This window comes from Oryctolagus cuniculus, chromosome 8, assembly GCF_051225735.1.
Source record: "Oryctolagus cuniculus isolate XC-2025 breed Fujian yellow rabbit chromosome 8, ASM5122573v1, whole genome shotgun sequence".
In the NCBI taxonomy this organism is placed as follows: Eukaryota; Metazoa; Chordata; class Mammalia; order Lagomorpha; family Leporidae; genus Oryctolagus; species Oryctolagus cuniculus.
The window spans coordinates 124,296,841-124,315,181 of record NC_142874.1 but is presented as its reverse complement, the minus strand read 5'-3'; the positions used below and the strand labels follow the sequence as shown (position 1 = coordinate 124,315,181).

Below are 18,341 nucleotides of genomic sequence, written 5' to 3'. Positions count from 1 at the left end.
AAAAAGCTTCATGAAAATGATAGTTATACAATCCCTCATCCATGTGACATATCATATACCGGTGCCTTCTGTAGTGGTGTTTCACATTCGGTGAGCAGGGAAAATCACCTAAAGGCAGAGCTATATTCGGGATTCAATTTCCATGGTAATTTTTTGGTGTTTCTGTTAGACATACTGAGTAGTTCCAAGTTACAGACCTGTGTTTAGTTACTGGCATGTTTTGTTTTTGTAGCCATCTTAAATGCAGCATACAGTACACAGGGTGATCCATAGGGCCCAGGCATAAAAACATTCAATACATTTGATGTTTTCCCTTCCTACTTGTTCAGAAAACAAAATGAGTTGCTCAGATCCTGTCTCCTGGAATCTTGTTGTCCTTTGCTTTGGCTGCCCTCCTCCCCACTTTGTCAGCAGCCCTTGGTGAGATTATGAGAACATTTGTTGCCCCCGGGGCAGTTAACCTCAGACTGTCAGGTTCGTGTACACAAGGCAGTCTTTGTGAGCCTCTCAGAGTGGAGATGGTTGCAGCTTTAATACAGCCTCGGAAACCTCTGGGGCAAAGTTCCTTGGACAAGGTTCATTCCTCATTGCACTGCACTGGGAATAACCTGGCTTGTCACCCTCAAGGTAAGCTTTTCCCAGGTAGCCAGCAGGATTTTGTAAAACCCTCAATCTGGGCGGAAAATAGCAGTAGACTGTACTTGTCCCCAGTCCCTGTCTAAACCCCAGAGAAGCTTTGGGGTGCCTCTGAGCTGATGGTGTTGGCTGCCCTGAAGAAAGCCGGCGCTGGCCCGCCTGTTTCAGATCCACTCCTTTCTTCCCCACTCCTTTGGTGTTCCTGTACCATCCTTAATCACAGTACCTTGCAGTCTTTCTTGATGAGCCTTTTCTGGATCTTAGAACAGAGCTCCTACTTAAATCTTTAACTTGTGCCTTTCTTAGTTCACATTAATCTCTGTTGAGTTGTCAGCTTCTAACACCTAAAAGTCCATTGTCCTAAACTAATGGGAGAGATAATGTATCATTTTCCAAAACTAAATGCTGTGGCAGATTAGCTAACTACTGCTGGTGGTAGAACTCAGAATAGAATTCACGTTGTTAGGTTCCCAACCATGGATACAGACTCCTGGCTGGGAAGAAAGCACCTGCTGCCGAGCATCCCCCGAGGAGCTGCTGCCTTTCAGGGGCTGCACTGGCAGGAAGCTAGAGTCAAGAACCAGAGCCAGAAATCCAGTCCAGGCACTCTAATGCGGGACATGGGCGTTTTAACTGCTAGGCTAAAGGCACACTCCCTCAATGACAATATTTTATCTGGTTCTTTAAAATAACAGCAAAACTAGCAGTAATGTTTCAACTGTAATTTATGCAATAAGAAACTATAAAAATCTAAAACTGAAAGTGTATGTGAGCTGTACTACATTTTACTTTTGAATCCATAACATCTGGATCTGTGTTTAGCAACTCTCCCACTCCATTCTACCACGGAAGTTACCTCAGCCGGTGCAACCATCCAGATAGAAAAAAGTGCACGTATGGGGGCCCCTTTTCCCTGTCCCTCCCTGCCCCTTCAGGCCTAGCCTTCCATTTTCACTTCACTGCTCACCTGCCCTATGATCTGTTTTCCCTTCAATTGTTCTGCTGATACTAATTTCCTTTCTTTGTGTTGTAGTTATTTAGGTCTCCTCAAGGTCAGTGTCTATGAATCTTTCATCTTTGTAACTTCTATTGCCTTAATAAAGTGCTCTGCTCACCATAGATGCTCAGGTGTTAATAACATAGTGTATTACTTTTTTCTAGGACCATTTGTAATTCTTTACTGATATTTTGTTTTTAGTATATACTGTGGGAAGATCTACCTTGGCATAAATTGCTGCCTTATTAGTAGCAAACTTCTTTAGCATTAATGAAAATTAGCTTGGCAGTTTGTTTACTAATGTTGATCATTATGTTTCCAACCTAATTATATTATTGTTCACTTAACAGCACTTCAGCTGTCAAAAGTTGTCATTTGGTCTATAAGCTGACTAATTTTTTCCCTATGTTTAATATTGAGTCTAGTTGATTTTTTAAAATGCCTTTCATCTTCTCTCTCTCCCTCCCTCTGTCTCTTTACTTCTCTCCCCACTCTCCTTTTAAATAGTCGTAACAGATACACTTAGACGAATCCAGTTTTTAGCCTAACCATAATACAGAGGTCACTTTGCTTTCTTATAAATTTGAAGTTGAAATTGAATAGTTATGATGTGCCAAGTATTTGAAATTCATTAGCTTTTATTTTCACAGCAGTCCCATAAGGAGTTATTTGTGATTGACCTATCAGGAGGGCAGTCCAAGAAACTGTAATAAACTTCTAAAAATTAACACTCTCATCCAAAGACTCACTGGGTCAAGCAGACAAAATTACTCCAGGTCTTGTAGAATTTGACTGTAACTTGGTTGTCTGTGGTTAATACTGCTGGAGAAAGATTGTATCAAAAAGAGAGATTTTGCAACAATGCATAACATCAACAACAGAGAGGCAAATTTTGAACTTGAATACTTTTCTGTAGAGAAGGAGCCTTGTAGGCACCATCCTAGCTCTGTGTCAGCATCAAATTCGGACCAGATCAGACTGCTGCCCTCATACAGTCACCACGTACTTTCAAAGCAAATCTATTGAAGTACCACCTTAGTATTTCTAGAGACACATAATGATTTATTCATTCTTAGACCTGAAACAGAATGATAATCAAAAAATAGTTAAGTAAACCTTAAATAAATATGTATTCTAATTGAGAGTTCTTATACAGTTCTGCTTTGTCTCTTAAGACCAAAAAAGTCTTTGTTGTATGTGCATCTCAAAGGTCACTAACTTCTTCTAGGTGCAGCATTCTTAACCATTTAACCCAGGTGTTTGGAGCAGAGTGACCGTCACAGTGTTTTGTTACTTCTCTCACAGCCCCACACATGTCACTGTCAGCTCCGCATTTCTGAGCTGGGCACTCCGATACTTACTGAGTCAGTTGCCAAGGCTAACTGCTTAGCCAGAATAACTTTGGAAACTCCTCTTTACTACTTACTTTAATATTTATGGTATCCATCTAGCACAGTTCTGATTGGTGCTGCTCTGAATTGTGCATTATCTCCAAGGAGTCTTCAAAAAGGTTCATGTAAAACATGTATTATGAAAAAAAACTATCCATTGATTTCCAAAAATTTGTACCAAAATAAACTCATACTAACTTGTTGTAACATATCTGGATAGGATCTCCTTTGAGGCATGAAGAAGCCTAAAACATTAGTTTGAAAACAGCACCTTTCAGAGCAACATTAATTCTGCTAAAACTGGAGCAAGAACATCAAAATTTATGAGGAAATTTAGGTGGAAAGATATGAAAACACTGATGCTTTATGGGAATTTTATAGGAACAATGCCTCCAAAGATATCAGCAGTTTACGGATGGATAGCTCATTTTAAGAAGGGATGAGACAATATTGAAGACAAAGCCTGCAGTGGTATACCATTGACATCAACTTACAAGGAAAAAATTAATCTTGTTCATGCCTTAATTGAAGAAGACCATTGATTAACAGCAAAATCAATATTCAACACCATAGACAACTCCACTGGTTCAGCTTACACAATTCTGATGGAAGAATTAATGTGGAGCAAACTTTCCGCTCAGTGGGTACCCATATGGTTACACCCAGATCAGCTGCAAAAAAAAAAAAAAAAAACACCTGAGATTTCAGTGGAGATTGTAAATGAGTGGCATAAGGATCCTAAAACATTTCTCAGAAGAACTGTTAAGTGGAGATGAAATATGGCCTTAGGTATGTGATTCTGAAGACAAAGTACTAAGTAATGTCTGCCCAAGAGGTAGAAGTGGTCCAGTTAAGCCAAAGGCAGACCACTTGAGGATTAAGGTCATGACTTGGGGTGCTCCTTGCTTGTTGACTTTCTGGAGGGCCAGATAGTAATAGCATTTGCATTCTGTGAGGGTGTTTGCAGAAAGTGAGCCAAAGCTTTAGCAGAAAAATGCCACAGAAAGCTTCACTCATCCTTCTCATCAAACCAGGGCAGTTTTGTAATTTTCCATGGGAAATCATTAGACATCTGCTTTAGAGTCCTGATTTGGCCCTTTCTGACTCAATTCCTAATCTTAAAAAAATCTTTAACGGGCATCCATATATTTTTCTTCAGTTAATAATGTAAAAAAGACTGCATTGGCATTAACTTCCCAAGGCCCTCAGTTCCTTAGGGATAGCTAAGTATCATCACTTCCAAAAGTGTATTGAACCTGATGGAGCCTATGTTCAGGATTAATGTTTACATTTCTTGTTATTATCTTTTTTTTTTAATTTTTTGACAGACAGAGTGGATAGTGAGAGAGAGAGAGAGACAGAGAGAAAGGTCTTCCTTTTGCCATTGGTTCACCCTCCAATGGCCGCCGCGGCTGGCGTGCTGCAGCTGGTGCACCACGCTGATCCAATGGCAGGAGCCAGGTGCTTCTTCTGGTCTCCCATGTGGGTGCAGGGCCCAAGCACTTGGGCCATCCTCCACTGCCTTCCCGGGCCACAGCAGAGAGCTGGCCTGGAAGGGGGGCAACTGGGACAGAATCCGGCGCCCCGACCGAGGCTAGAACCCGGTGTGCCGGCGCCGCTAGGTGTAGGGTTAGCCTATTGAGCCGCAGCGCCGGCTGTTATTATCTTTTAATTCCATTTTCCCATGAACTATTTGAAGTCCCCTAATGTAGCAGAATTTTAATCCAGACCTGTTAACTGTTATGAACTAGCAGGTTTTTAGAACTGCTTCTCCCTGTAATTTGTGAAAGGGAGTTTTTCTGATACAAATTACGATAATACAGCTTTTTAGACCAGGCAAAACCTGTATGAGCTCTCAAGGAATGAAACATGCTGGGAAAGAGACAGGAGTTGTCCATGCTGCCACCCACCTCTTTGGTAAGTGGTAGATGGCAGCTGTTGTTTTAATAATTTGAGCATATTCTAAAAGCACAATTTTTAAAAATCTTTTATACATCCTTCTTTTGCCATTAAAAAGAATGGCTTGGGATTTTTGTTAATACAAGAAAATCCTCAGGACCCTAAGGTAAAGTGGAGAACTTGTAACAGGAAATACAACATCTTTTACCCTTTTGTGAAAAGAGGATTTTTTTAATTCTGTCATTCTGGTGCTTAAAACTTTAAACTCAGCTTTAAAGAGAAAATGAAAATATGAGTGGTTGAAAAAGAAAAGTACCTCTTGCTGGCACATGCAAAGGGGAAAGCCAGAGAGCTCTTGGTACCAACCACACATCCTTACCTAGGAGTTCACTTTCTAGAGCTTTTTCTTGTATAAATCCTGGAGGATTTTTATATTTTGCCTAAAATAAGGTAGGCTTTTATTAGGTGACAAGTGTAGCTCCTTGTTAAATGAATAAAATGAGAATATTTGGTCTATGACTTTTAAGGTCACATAAGCAAGTCTATAAAGGCACTCATGTATATGGTTAAAAGAGTACATTCTTGGGACTCTACATAATACATCTGTAACACATATGTTGTTTATGTATTATGTCTGAAAATAGCATATGTCTGTATAATTTATTTTAGCATTAATTTACTGTAAAATCTTAGCAAACAGTTTTTTTCCCTTTTTCTTCCTGTGTAATACAGTTTCTAAGTGCTTTACATAGACAAATAAACTATTCCAAATTCCCAAAACAGCTCTAGAAACTAAAAGCACTTTTCATAAATTTTCCTGAACTCACTTAGTGATTAAACATGCCATGAATTAATTTGAGGCTGTTTATAGTCTTTATTCTATTTAATCTGAATATTCAATTGACAAAACATCTGGCTTTGTGGAATACTGATTTATTTTGTGGATTTTCAAAATAATATCCCTTATTTATATTTTGAGAAGAAAAATTGTAGAGATTAGAAGAAGTGTTTAGATTTTTATTGTTATTTTAAGGAAAATTATTTGTTTGCCTTCTGACATTTGTCCTGAGTCTAAAAAAAAGAAAATCCACATACTTTTCAGATTCACTGAAGTGACCAAAATAAATTTTGAATGTGGTTAATGTTGTGTACACTTAAGATAGGAAGAACCTAATTTGATTTTCAATAGAAAAGTATCTCTGTGTTATTTTTTTATGGAGTATGCATCTTTGTTTTCTTTTACTAGAAACTTTGAAATTCCCGATCTTAGCTTTGAAAGGTATTCAAGAAAGCTGCTCAGTTGGATGCATCCCCAGCCATTTTCAGTGTTAACCTCTGTGCCAAGCAGAAAGAGTCCTAGGAACTTACCTTTCAGTTATCCCTTTGGAAATCTTGTTTTTAATAGCGTTTTTTTTTCTCGGCTTGCATGACATTTTATCTTTCTTTTCCTTTCTTTTTGCTGTTTGCAAAGACTCTTGGGAGGATTTGACAGATTTGGTGGAGCAAATGCGCGATGATACAGAAGGTGCGTGCCACACCAGCATCTTTCAGCTTTTTTTTTCCTTTCTTTTTAATTTTCTGACCACCTTTAATTGTTTTCCATAAGAGGGAGTGTCAGCTTTAGGTTTTATTTCCCATGGCAAAAGTGGAAATCTTTATTCTTGTGGTCCTAAGTAAAATAGCATTAATACATGTTTTCACTGCTCTTTTAAGATATTTGTTAAATAATGTGTTTAAAAGGGACATTATTTAAAGATTTCGTCGTTTTTCTGTGGCCGTTTTTTCATTCGTTTGTTGGGAAAGTGTAAATGTTATCACTCATGTCAAAATACACGTGTTTTATTTCTGTGATTTTCATAGCAGTCAGAAACAGATCCCAGCCATCGTTTAGCCTTTGGTCTGTAGTGTTGCTCTAAATTGTAGGTTTTCATTTCATGTTAAACACCTTCAGCTTTGTCATGTATTAATATTCCTTTCTGGTGGAATTGCTTTGAAAAGTACCTCACGCGTGTGTTCCAATGTATGAGGGTTACCCAAACCAGTCATTTTCCCTTCTGTAATTTTAGCACCTAACTGGGGTGATTTACATACTTATAGTAAAAATAGATGTTAGAGGTTTGACTCCACTTTGCATTCTTCCACCTTGTCCTGGCATCTAGAGGTATCTCTGAGTGTGCTCCTCTAGCTCACACACATCCACTGGTCTGCTTAGCGCCTTTGCGCTGGCCTCTCTGCCTGTGCTGCCATATGCTCTCCTGCTTTTGTTACTATGACATCACATGTGGAGTGTTTACCACCCCCTCCCTCTGCCTGTGCCACCTGTCCAGCCCGTTGGTCTAGACAGGGGCTTCACAAAATACCTCTGACATTTGGCCCATACTCATTTCGCCATTCACATAACTCCTGCACAACTTGGAGCTTAAGGCTTTTTACTTGTTCTTTAATTGTCATGTGTTTATCCACCCTAGTTATAGTTTAAGTTCCTTGAGAGCAGAGATTGTCTTAAACTTCTTAGTGTCTTTATCAGACCTGGGACAGTGCTCTCCTCAGTAGATCTGGTCCCACCAAACAAAACCAAGGCACATTTCTCTCTCCAGTAATGCCTGTGACAGTATCTTCTTCAGTGCTTCCCTTTGAATGAATAATTTAGGATCCTGAGTCTCATCTCTCTTCCTGTGGTCAGACTATTTTTCAATGCCATCTTTGTTTCTAATATGACTGATTACATATAATTTAATGAAAAAATAAATGTGTATTGTCTAGCAAGTTCTTGTTCACAGACAAGAAAAAAGGAGGTCTATTTTTTCAGTGAATAATGTTTACAGTTATGTTAACTATTGTGATTATGATTATGATTATTTACCAGTCACAATCAGGTTTTAGGTTTTTATTACTTTCATAGACTATATAACAAAGAAAAAACCTACATAAAATCTTTGACCTTCTTAAGGACTTGTTCCCTGAAACTCAGGGAAAATTCAATTTCTGTAATCAAAACTACTACAAGAATTAAGTGTACTATGAGAGGATGTGCCTCCTTTTTTTTATTTTGTTTTTTTTCTGGAGTCTTTAATGGGTGATTATAGGTGAAATCTGAAAGAAAACAAGATTAACTTTAAAAGTATAATACATAAAATACCCAGAAGATGTGAATTGTGGCAGTACTTCAATGATCTTAATAAATTACCAGATAAATGCTGTATGGTAAATCTAGTCACGGTCCTATTTGCTGAAGAATCTTTTGGGAGACTGGCTTTTTAAAAAGCAGTATGGAAAGAAGGGGGTGTCTTTACTTGTTAGCTTTTTTGTGTCATTTCATTTTTTTAAATATCATTTTCTACTTCTCTTACCTTGTGGCTTAACCACAAGTATGTGAAATATCATAACTGAAGTGTATTACATAACTTGGAGGCTTTGAAACTGGGTACCAGGAGCAAGAAGAAATGTGAGTTGTGGAATGTTACCCACACGTAACACATAGAGCAGTTTGGGGCCCGGGGAGAATCATGGTTTCACATCTGATGATGTAAAAAGCTAGTGATGTAGGTAGGCTCAGATTTTTTTTCAGAATACCTTCCTTGCTGAGCTGTTCCAGTTCTGTTTCTGAGCTGTGATGATGGATGTGACATTTCAGTTGGCTTTTTAATAAATGTGTTAACATTGACTTCTGACCTCTAAGAAAATTTACTTTTAAGAGCAACAAACTCTAGTAGATTGCAGTTTTGTACAGGTAGTTTCTTTTATTTATTGTTTAATTTTTGCAAGATTGAGACTTAATTACAGTGATGATTGGTGTCACACTTAGTATGTCTATGACTTATGTCCAGTAGACTATGAAATATCTCCTTAGGGTCAAATTGTATTTTACTTACATCATTGATATCTTTTTGAATTTTTATTTATTCATATTTTATTTGTTTGAAAGGCAGAGAGACAGATATTTCTCATCTGCTACTTCATTCCCCAAGTATTGACAGCATCCAAGGCTGGGCCAGGCCAAAGCCTGGAGCCAAGAACTCAGTCTAAGTCTCCCAAGTGAGTTTCAAGGACCCAACTACTTGAGCCATCACCTGATGCCTTCCAGAGTGCACATTAGCAGGAGGCTGGATTAACCCTGGCACTCTGATACAGGCTATAGCATCCCAAGTGACATCTACGTGCCTGCCCTGATTATCTTGCATTAGCCCAGTATGTGCTAGTAATGTGTGTCTATAAAAGTTTTGAAACTCACCAGGAAAATTACAAAGATTAAATTAAGTAATAGCACATGATTTGCTACCTTTGGTTTCTCAATAAATACTGAATTTCCACCTGACTCATTACTAGCCTGTTCAGCAGATTTTGTGAATGTGCAGTTGTCCATATAACTTCCCACCTCCTGGGAATTGAAATGGTCAGGACACTACTGGAATTTGTGTGAGATATTTCCTGGCTGAGAATGGTTACTGTGTTTTTGGCATTGCTTTTATTTAAAACTTTATTCTACCATGTTGAAAAACAGAAGAAACTATCTAAGAGACTTTCTTAGCTTCTAACACTGTGCCACTCCACTTAGTCATTCACTGAAGGTTTATTAAAATATTTTTGGAAGATCATAATAATTACAGCTAACAATTTTTTGTTCTTAGTATGTCCTAAGCAAGTCTCGATACATAACATATATGAACTTGTTTAACCTTTAAAATCCTCATCATTTTATGGATGGGATGGTAAAGCTAACAGAGGTAAAGAACTTTCCCAGTGGTATACAAGTACTACTCACAATAAAAAGGAACAAACTGTTGATACGTGCAGCAGTCTGGGTGAATTTCCAGAGAATTAGGTTGAGTGGAAAAAATGTACTTAAAATGTTACATACTATAGGTCTCATTCCTATAACATCCTTGAAGTGGCAGAGCTGTAGAAACAAAGAGCAGGTTATGGGTGCTGGTTCAGGTTCTAGCTGCGTCACTTCCAGTCTAGATCCCTGCTACACACTAGGGAGACCTGGATGGAGCTCCTGGCTCCTGGGTTCATTCAGGCCCAGCCCTGGCCATTGTGGCCATTTGGGGAGCAAACCAGTGATGAAAGATCTGTCTCTCGTCTCCCCCTCTCTTTGCAACTCTGCCTTTTGAATGAATCTATAAAATCTTTTTAAGAAATCCTTTAAAGAGGGGGAGGGGTCAATAAGAGGGATCCTTGTGATGCAAGTGCTCTGCTTTTTGACTGTCATTCAGTTATCTGTATATAATGTTTGTGATCATATACTACATATAGTGTGAAAGGTACTTCCTATGGAGGAGCTAGGTTAAATGTATGTGGTATATATCTGTATTATTTCTCAGTTATCTCAAGATACATATACAACAAGTGAAATAAGATAAATTTTCCCAAGGCTACCTGACTATGGAAGAATTTGAGTAGAGTTCAGACCCCCACAGACTAGCTTTAGAGCTTGTTCTTAGCTGTTACACCAAAATTCTTCAAACTTTCACCCAACTTTGACAGGCTAACTTATTAGCTTGTAAGTAGGGTAAACCTCAGACCTGATTTAAAAAAAAAAAAAAAAAAAAAAACAGCAACACTTCTATCTTTAATTTAACTCTCTGGAATATTGTGCCCCAGCATGTTTGTGCTCCAAATGAGAGAACACCAAAAGTAAATACAGACAAAAACATGATAAATCCCCACATCCTACAGGACTTGAGGCAAACCCCATATGTTGCAAAATTCAGAAAACAGAGGAAAGTATTCCAGGTAACCAAAGAACCACTGTAAAAATGTATTTTCATCAGAATTCAGAACACACATCATTTATTTGTTCATATCTAAAATACATGTTTTATGTATGAAACAATACATAACCTTACCATGTAGAACAACACATCAAATCAACTGTATGACCCACTTAAGGGGTCCTAACATTCAGTTGAAGACACTGCAGAGGCAGGCATTTAGCCTAGTGGTTAAAATGCCAGTTCTGACACCCATGTCCCACATCAGAGTACATGGGTTTGATTCCTGGCTCTGGCTCTTAACTCCTGCTTCCTGTTCATGGAAGGCAACAGGGATGGCTCAAGTGATTGAGTCCACTTCTTGCAAGGCCAGGATTGAGTTCCTAGGTCCCCACTTTGGCCTGATCCAGCCAAGTCTTCATGGGTATTTGGGGAATGAACCAGCAAACAGAACATGTTCTTTCTCTTCCCCCCAAATAAATTAATTAGGTGATTTATTAAAACACATAAAAGACTGCATTATCCTGTGCTGCCTCTCTAGCTTATATACACTTGAGCCCTAGCCATTCTCTAAGTATTTAAAAAAAAAATCTTTTCCTGCAGTCACGGTCTTGGCTCTCTGTTTCCAGCCTATAATGGTTGACACACATGGGCCAGTCACATTGCATCCTTCTGGTTTTCATTAAATCATATCTGGTTAAGGCATCATTTTTAACTTAATCCTTTAGTTTTTGAGGTAACGTTTTAATTTACAATATAATCAAAGGCTTAATGGCTCTACTGAATAAAGAGTTCAACAAATAGAGTAAAAATACGGTAGCCCAAGAGGAAAATAGGCAAGGGCTATAAGCAGTAATCATGAAAAGATATTGAACATTACTTATGTAGCATCCTTCTTCACCATTGCTTTTTAAAAAATTTATTTATTAATAAGGCAGAATTACAGAGAGGCAGTGGCAGAGAGAGGTCTTCCATCCTCTGGTTCACTCCTCAAATGGCCGCAATGGCTGGAGCTGGGTCCATCTGAAGCCAGGAGCCTTTTCTGGGTCTCCCACTTAGGTGCAAGGGCCCAAGGATTTGGGCCATCTTCTGCTGGTTTCCCAGGCCACAGCAGAGAGCTGGATCAGAAGAGGACCAGCGACTCAAACTGGCACCTATATGAGATTCTGGCACTACAGGTGGCAGCTTTACCCACTACACCACAGCACCGGGCCCTCACCATAGCTTTTATTACCAATATGCTGTTGACTGTTCAACTCCAAACTTTTTTCCTATTTACAACTATATGATAAAAAATGTTGATAGACTATTTATTGAACTTGTTAGTATAGAATTGATCCTATGTGTATAAAGTTAATTGAAAATAAAAATGAGGGGGCCGCGCCATGGCATAGAGTGAAGCTACCGCCTATGGTGCCATCATCCCGTATGGGTGCCAGTTCAAGTTCCAGCTGCTCCATTTCTGATCCAGCTCTCTGCTATGGCCTGGGAAAGCAGTGGAAGAAGTCCTTGGGCCCCTGCACCTCCATGGTGAAAGAAACTCCTGGCTCCTGGCTTCCGATATGCCCAGTTCTGGCCATTCCGGCCAGTTGGGGAGTGAACCAGCAGATGGAAAACTTCTCTCTCTCTTTCTCTCTCTGCCTCTGACTCTGCCTCTGCCTCTCTGTAACTTTGCCTCTCAAATAAAATAAATAAATCTTGGGGCTGGTGCTGTAGCATAGTGGGTAAAACTGCCCTTTGCAGGGCCATGTCCCAAATTGGTGCCAGGTTGAGTCCCGGCTGCTGCACTTCCAATCCAGCTCTCGGCTTTGCACTAGGAAAGCAGTGGAGGATGGCCCAAGTGCTTGGGCCTCTGCAACCACATGGGAGACTCGGAAGAAACTCCTGGCTCCTGGCTTCCGATCAGCCCAGCTCCAGCCATTGCAGCCATCTGGGGAGTGAATCAGCAGATGAAAGTCTTTCTCTCTCTCACTCTCTCTCTCTCTCTCTCTACCTCTCTGTAACTCTGCCTTTCAAATAAATAAATAAATCTTAAATAAAATAAAATAAATCTTTTTTTTTTTTTTTGACAGGTAGAGCCGTAAACAGTGAGAGACAGACAGAGAGAAAGGTCTTCCTTCTGTTGGTTCACTCCCTTAATGGCCACTACGGCTGGCGCTGCGCCGATCCGAAGCCAGGAGCCAGGTGCTTCCTTCCAGTCTCCCATGCGGGTGCAGGGGCCCAAGCACTTGGGCCATCCCTGCCCTCCCGGGCCACAGCAGAGAGCTGGACTGGAAGAGGAGCAACCAGGACTAGAACCCCGTGCCCATATGGGATGCCAGCGCCGCAGGCAGAGGATTATTAGCCTAGTGAGCCTCGGCGCCGGCCCCGACTTTGCTCATTCGTAACACCTCAATTTCCTTAACAGTTGCTTTTCAATTCAACTCTTCTGTCCTCAGTGACTGCCTAAACTTGAAGTACTACAATTCTTCATGGTTAACAGTTTTTATATTCTTTTCCCAGATTCATTTTTTAAACAAACTGAATTGTCATCATACTGATCCTTTGCTCAGAACCTAGCCTTTCCCATTGCCCCTTCATTAGGATGCATATGTCAAGTCTGAGAATACCCTACTAGGTTTTTCAGCTCTCCCTAGTAAATACTCCCATTCAATTCTTATTTTCTCCACCTCACTTCACCACAAGAATTCCCACCATTTGGAATACTTCCCTGTGTGTTTTCTTAATTTTTCAACATATGGATCTGCCTCAATTCCTGTAGGATATGGGGATTTATCATGCTTTTGTCTGTGTTACTTTTTGTGTTCTCTCATTTTGGAGCACAAACATGCTGGAGCACAGTATTCCAGAGAATTAAATTAAAGATAGAAGCGTTGCTGTTTTTGTTTTTCTATCAGGTCTAAGGGACACTCTCCTTACAAGCTAATAAGTTATCCTGTTACTGTTTTTTGGGTGTTGGCACAGACACAAGATTCCCAGGTCGGAGAGAAAGGACCTCATTACTTGTAACACTGTAAGCAGCCTGAGTATCAACAGATTTGTACCAGTTTCTCTTGTGTCCCAAAGGGTGACACGGGCTTAGCCACCTGTTGTGCATGTGAGGATCATGGAGTTTGGGGAATCCATTGCTTTTTTTTTTTTTTTTTTTTTTGACAGGCAGAGTGGACAGTGAGAGAGACAGAGAGAGAAAGGTCTTCCTTTTGCCGCTGGTTCACCCTCCAATGGCCGCCGCTGCAGCCGGCGCACCGCGCTGATCCTGGCAGGAGCCAGGAGCCAGGTGCTTTTCCTGGTCTCCCATGGGGTGCAGGGCCCAAGCACCTGGGCCATCCTCCACTGCACTCCCTGGCCATAGCAGAGAGCTGGCCTGGAAGAGGGGCAACCGGGACAGAATCCGGCGCCCCAACCGGGACTAGAACCCGGTGTGCCGGCGCCGCAAGGTGGAGGATTAGCCTATTGAGCCACGGCGCCGGCTGGAATCCATTGCTTTGATAGGACCCAGTAGGAAAGCCCTATCTTCATGATTATCAGCTATAATATAAACAACCAGAGAAATGACCCAGGTTTGAATGGGCAAGAGCTTTCATTCTTCATACAACTCAGTCACACAGGAGCACTGCAGGTCCAAGAAGTATTATTCCCCCCATGTAAAAGGATGAGGAATTCCCCCATCATCCTTCAGAGATTGTGAGACAGAGCTAACCCTTCTAGATCACAAATCTAGTCATCATGTTGCCCTTTAACATCCATGGAGTAAATTGAATAAACAAGAAACTCTCAAATTGTATGCATTACCTAAATTTTCTATGTTGTATCAAAACAAAGATGACTGACCATTGTTCCAGTTTCTGAACATTTCCAGAAACCTAGGTGTTCTTCTGTGGCTTGGAATTGTTTAGATAAGAATACCTGGAGAAGCTTTGGAAATTTCCAAAATGAAAATTGATTATGTTGTGATATGAGAGCTCCCTGCCCCCCCAAAAATGAGTGGTTTGTTAGGGAACTCTGGTGCAAGCTTGAATTATAAAAGATGACCTATTAATGGTTAGAGAAATGCATACCTAACCAAGAATGAATAAGAAGGTATAAAGAATGCTTTGGGAAAGTTAAATCTCCAAATAAGCTCACTCATTTCAGTGCTAAAGATAATCAAAAAGGCTTTTTGTGTCTGTCATGTTCAGAGGTAGAAAGAAAGAGCACTTTTATTCTTCCTGGAGGCTAGGAGATAGCATGTGACCTAAAGCAAATAAAGCAGAACTTCTCTACTTTTAAGCACCTAGAATAGAAAGAACAGCATACTTAACTCTTAACATCTTCATTGTTCAGCTTCAGTAATTAGCAATATTTGTCAATCTTACCTATTACCCCCACAGTTTTATTTATGGAGCATTTTAAGGCAAACTTCATATCCTAGGTCTGATCATCTGTAAACATCCGATTACATCTAACAAAGTTAACACTGGTGTCTTTTTTTTCTGCTATACATCCATCACCACTGTCTAATTCTAGATTTTCATCACCAAAAAGAAACCCTACACCCAGTTAGCAGTTGCTCCCTATTCTCCCCAGCACCTGGCAGTCACTAGTGTATTTTCCATCACTGTGTATTTGCCTATTTTCAATATTTCATATAAATGAAATCATAAAATATGTGACCTTTGTGTGTTCTTTGGCTTAACATAATGCTTTGAAAAATCCATCCATCTTGTAGCATGTATTAGAATATCATTCCTTTTAATGGCTGAGTAGTAGTCTGTTGTGTGGACATACCACATTTTTTCTGTCCAATGATCAGTTGTTAGATATTTGCTTATTTCCCCTTTGGGGCTCATTTTTGAATAATGCTACTATGAACTGTAACGTAGATGTTTTAGTGTGGATATATGTTTTCACATTACTGATATACCTAAGAGCAGATTTGCAAGGTCAGATGGTAACTCTCATGTTTAACTTTTTGGAGAAATGAAAGATTGTTTTTATAAAGCTGCTGCACCTTTTATATCCCTGAGTGTTACCTTTTATACTTTTGCCTCTGTTTCATTTTGTGCTGTTTTCATGGCTTTTTTTTTTTCCATGTGGATAACTAATTGTCCTAGCACCATTTTTTTTTAAACAAAAACTCTTTCTTCCAAGTAGTCTTGATGCTTTTATCAAAAAAAATTTTTTTAAAGATTTATTTTATTTATTTGAAAGACAGAGTGACAGAGAGAGTGGTCTTCCATCTGCTGGTTCACTCCCCAGATGGCCACAACGGCCGAAGCTGTGCCGATCCAAAGCCAAGAGCCAGGAGGTTCCTCTGGGTCTCCCACATGGGCGCAGAGGCCCAAGGACTTGGGCCATCCTCCACTGCTATCCCAGGCCATAGCAGAGAGCTGAATTGGAAGAGGAGCAGCCAGGACTGGAACCGGCGCCCAGATGGGATGCCGGCGCCTCAGGCCAGGGCTTTTAACCCAGTGCGCCACAGTGCCGGCCCCATCAAAAATCTTTTGACCATAGGTGTATGAGATTATTTCTGGACTCTCAACTTTATTCTGTTAATCTATATTCTCTCCTAGTGAAAGTACCACACAGTCTCGACTACTGTTGGCTTATAGTAAGTTGTTGTTGTTTTTTAAGATTTATTTGAAAGGCAGAGTAACAAAGAGAGAGGGAGAGACAGAGAGTAAGGTCTTCCATCCACTGGTTCAATCTCCAAATGGCCTCAACGCTAGAGCTGAGCCAGGTGCCAGGAGCTTCCAGGTTCCCCGGATGGTGCAGGGGCCCTAGCACTTAGGCCATCTTCCACTGCTTTCCCAGACTGTTAGCAGAAAGCTGCAATGGAAGTGGAGCAGCCATGACTCCAACGCTGTGGACGGAGGCTTAACCTACTGCACCACAGCACCTGCCTCTTGTAGTAAGTTTTGAAATCAAGAAATATGCATCCTCCCACCTTAGTGGTTTTTTTTTTTTAGGATTGTTTTGGCTGTTTTGTGTGTCTCACATTTCCATATATATTTTAAGATGAATTTGTCAATTTCTACAAAAAGCGGGAAAATTATTAAGAACTATTCGGAATCTGTATATCAACTTGAGGAATATCGCCACTTTAGCAAAATTAAGTCTCCTAATCTGTGAACTTTGGATGCCTATTTCTTTTGTCAAGATGTTTTGTAGTTTTCAGTGTACAAGTCTTGCATTTCTCTTGTTAAATTTATTTTTATTTTATTCTCTTTTGATGCTACTATAAATGATGTTTTTTTTTCATTTCATTTTTGAATTATTTATTACGAATACATAGTATAATTTATGTAGTGATCTTTTTTTAAGATTTTATTTATTTGGGGCTGGCGCTGTGGCTCACTTGGTTAAAACTCTGCCTGCGGCACCGGCATCCTATATGGGCGCTGGGTTCTAGTCCTGGTTGCGCCTCTTCCAGTACAGCTCTCTGTTGTGGCCCAGGAGGGCAGTGGAGGATGGCCCAAGTGCTTGGGCCCTGCACTTGCACGGGAGACCAGGAAGAAACTCCTGGCTTCGGATTGGCGCAGTGCCAGCTGTGGTGGCCATTTAGGGAGTGAACCAACAGAAGGAAGACTTTTCTCTCTTCCTCTCTCTCTCTGTCTACAACTCTACCTGTCAAATTAAAAAAAAAAAAAAAAAAGATTTATTTATTTGAGAGAGTTACAGAGAGGAAGGTCATTCATCCACTGGTTCACTCCCCAAATGGCCACAGCTGTCAAAGCTGTACCTATCCAAAGCCAGGAGACAGGAACTTCTTCCGGGTCTCCCATGCGGTACAGGGGCCCAAGCACTTGGGTCTTCTTCTACTGCTTTCCCTGGTCATAGCAGAGAGCCTGATCAGAAGAGGAGCAGCCAGGACTAGACCAAGTGCCCATATGGGATGCCAGTGCCGCAGGCAGAGAATTAACCTACTGCACCACAGCGCCGGCCCCAATGTGTAATGATCCTGTGCCCTGTAACCTTGTTGAACTCATTTACTAGCTAATATATGTGTGTAGGTCTGTGCCTGGGTATTCTTAGGCAAATCTACAGAGACAGAAAATACATTAATGTTAGCAGGTACTAGACTTGTCTATGTGCTCCCTTTGACTCCCAGTCCCTTCACCATGACCAACTGTGAACTGAAACTGATCACCTGGAACAGTGAGATGGCATTGGTACATGCCACCTCGATGGGATTGAATTGGAATCCCCTGGTATGCTTCCAACTCCACCACTTGGGGCAAGTCAGCCTGAGCATGTCCCAAATTATACATCTCTTCCCTCTCTGGGATTAAACATGACAGTAGGTCTGCTCTGATTTCATCATCATTTAAAAAATCATCTATTATTTTTCACTTTATGTTTCTGTGTGGGAGCAAACTGTTGAAATCCATACTTAATGTATACTAAGCTGATCTTCTGTATATTAAGATAATCGAAAATGAATCTTGATGTGAATGGAAGGGGAGAGGGAGTGGGAAAGGGGAGGGTTGTGGGTGGGAGGGACGGTATGGGGGGAAAGCCATTGTAATCCATAAGTCGTACTTTGGAAATTTATATGCATTAAATAAAAGTTTAAAAAAAAAAAAAAAAGAAAGAAAATACATTAATGGTTGCCAGAAGCTGGGAGGAAGGAGAAACAGGGATGACTGCTAATTGACTACAGGGTTTCTTTTTTACAGTGATGAAAATCTAGGATTAAATAGTGGTGATGGATGCACAGCTTAG

General features: G+C 40.3%; 1 protein-coding gene across 17 annotated transcripts in view; it reads left to right on the top strand.

Annotated features, from left to right (window-relative positions):
• Positions 1-18,341, top strand: part of RUFY3 (RUN and FYVE domain containing 3) — a 100,511-nt gene that overhangs the window by 38,916 nt on the left and 43,254 nt on the right. For 5 of the 17 annotated variants that reach the window (XM_089302669.1, XM_070048047.2, XM_051819718.3 and 2 more), the window contains one exon: positions 6,395-6,448. The exons of 11 other annotated variants lie outside the window; for them this stretch is intronic. In XM_089302669.1, the coding sequence (XP_089158795.1) occupies positions 6,395-6,448 (54 nt within the window). Of the gene's footprint in view, positions 1-591; positions 628-6,394; positions 6,449-18,341 lie in introns of those variants that run through there. One more of the 17 variants, XM_051819716.3, reaches the window with a different exon arrangement.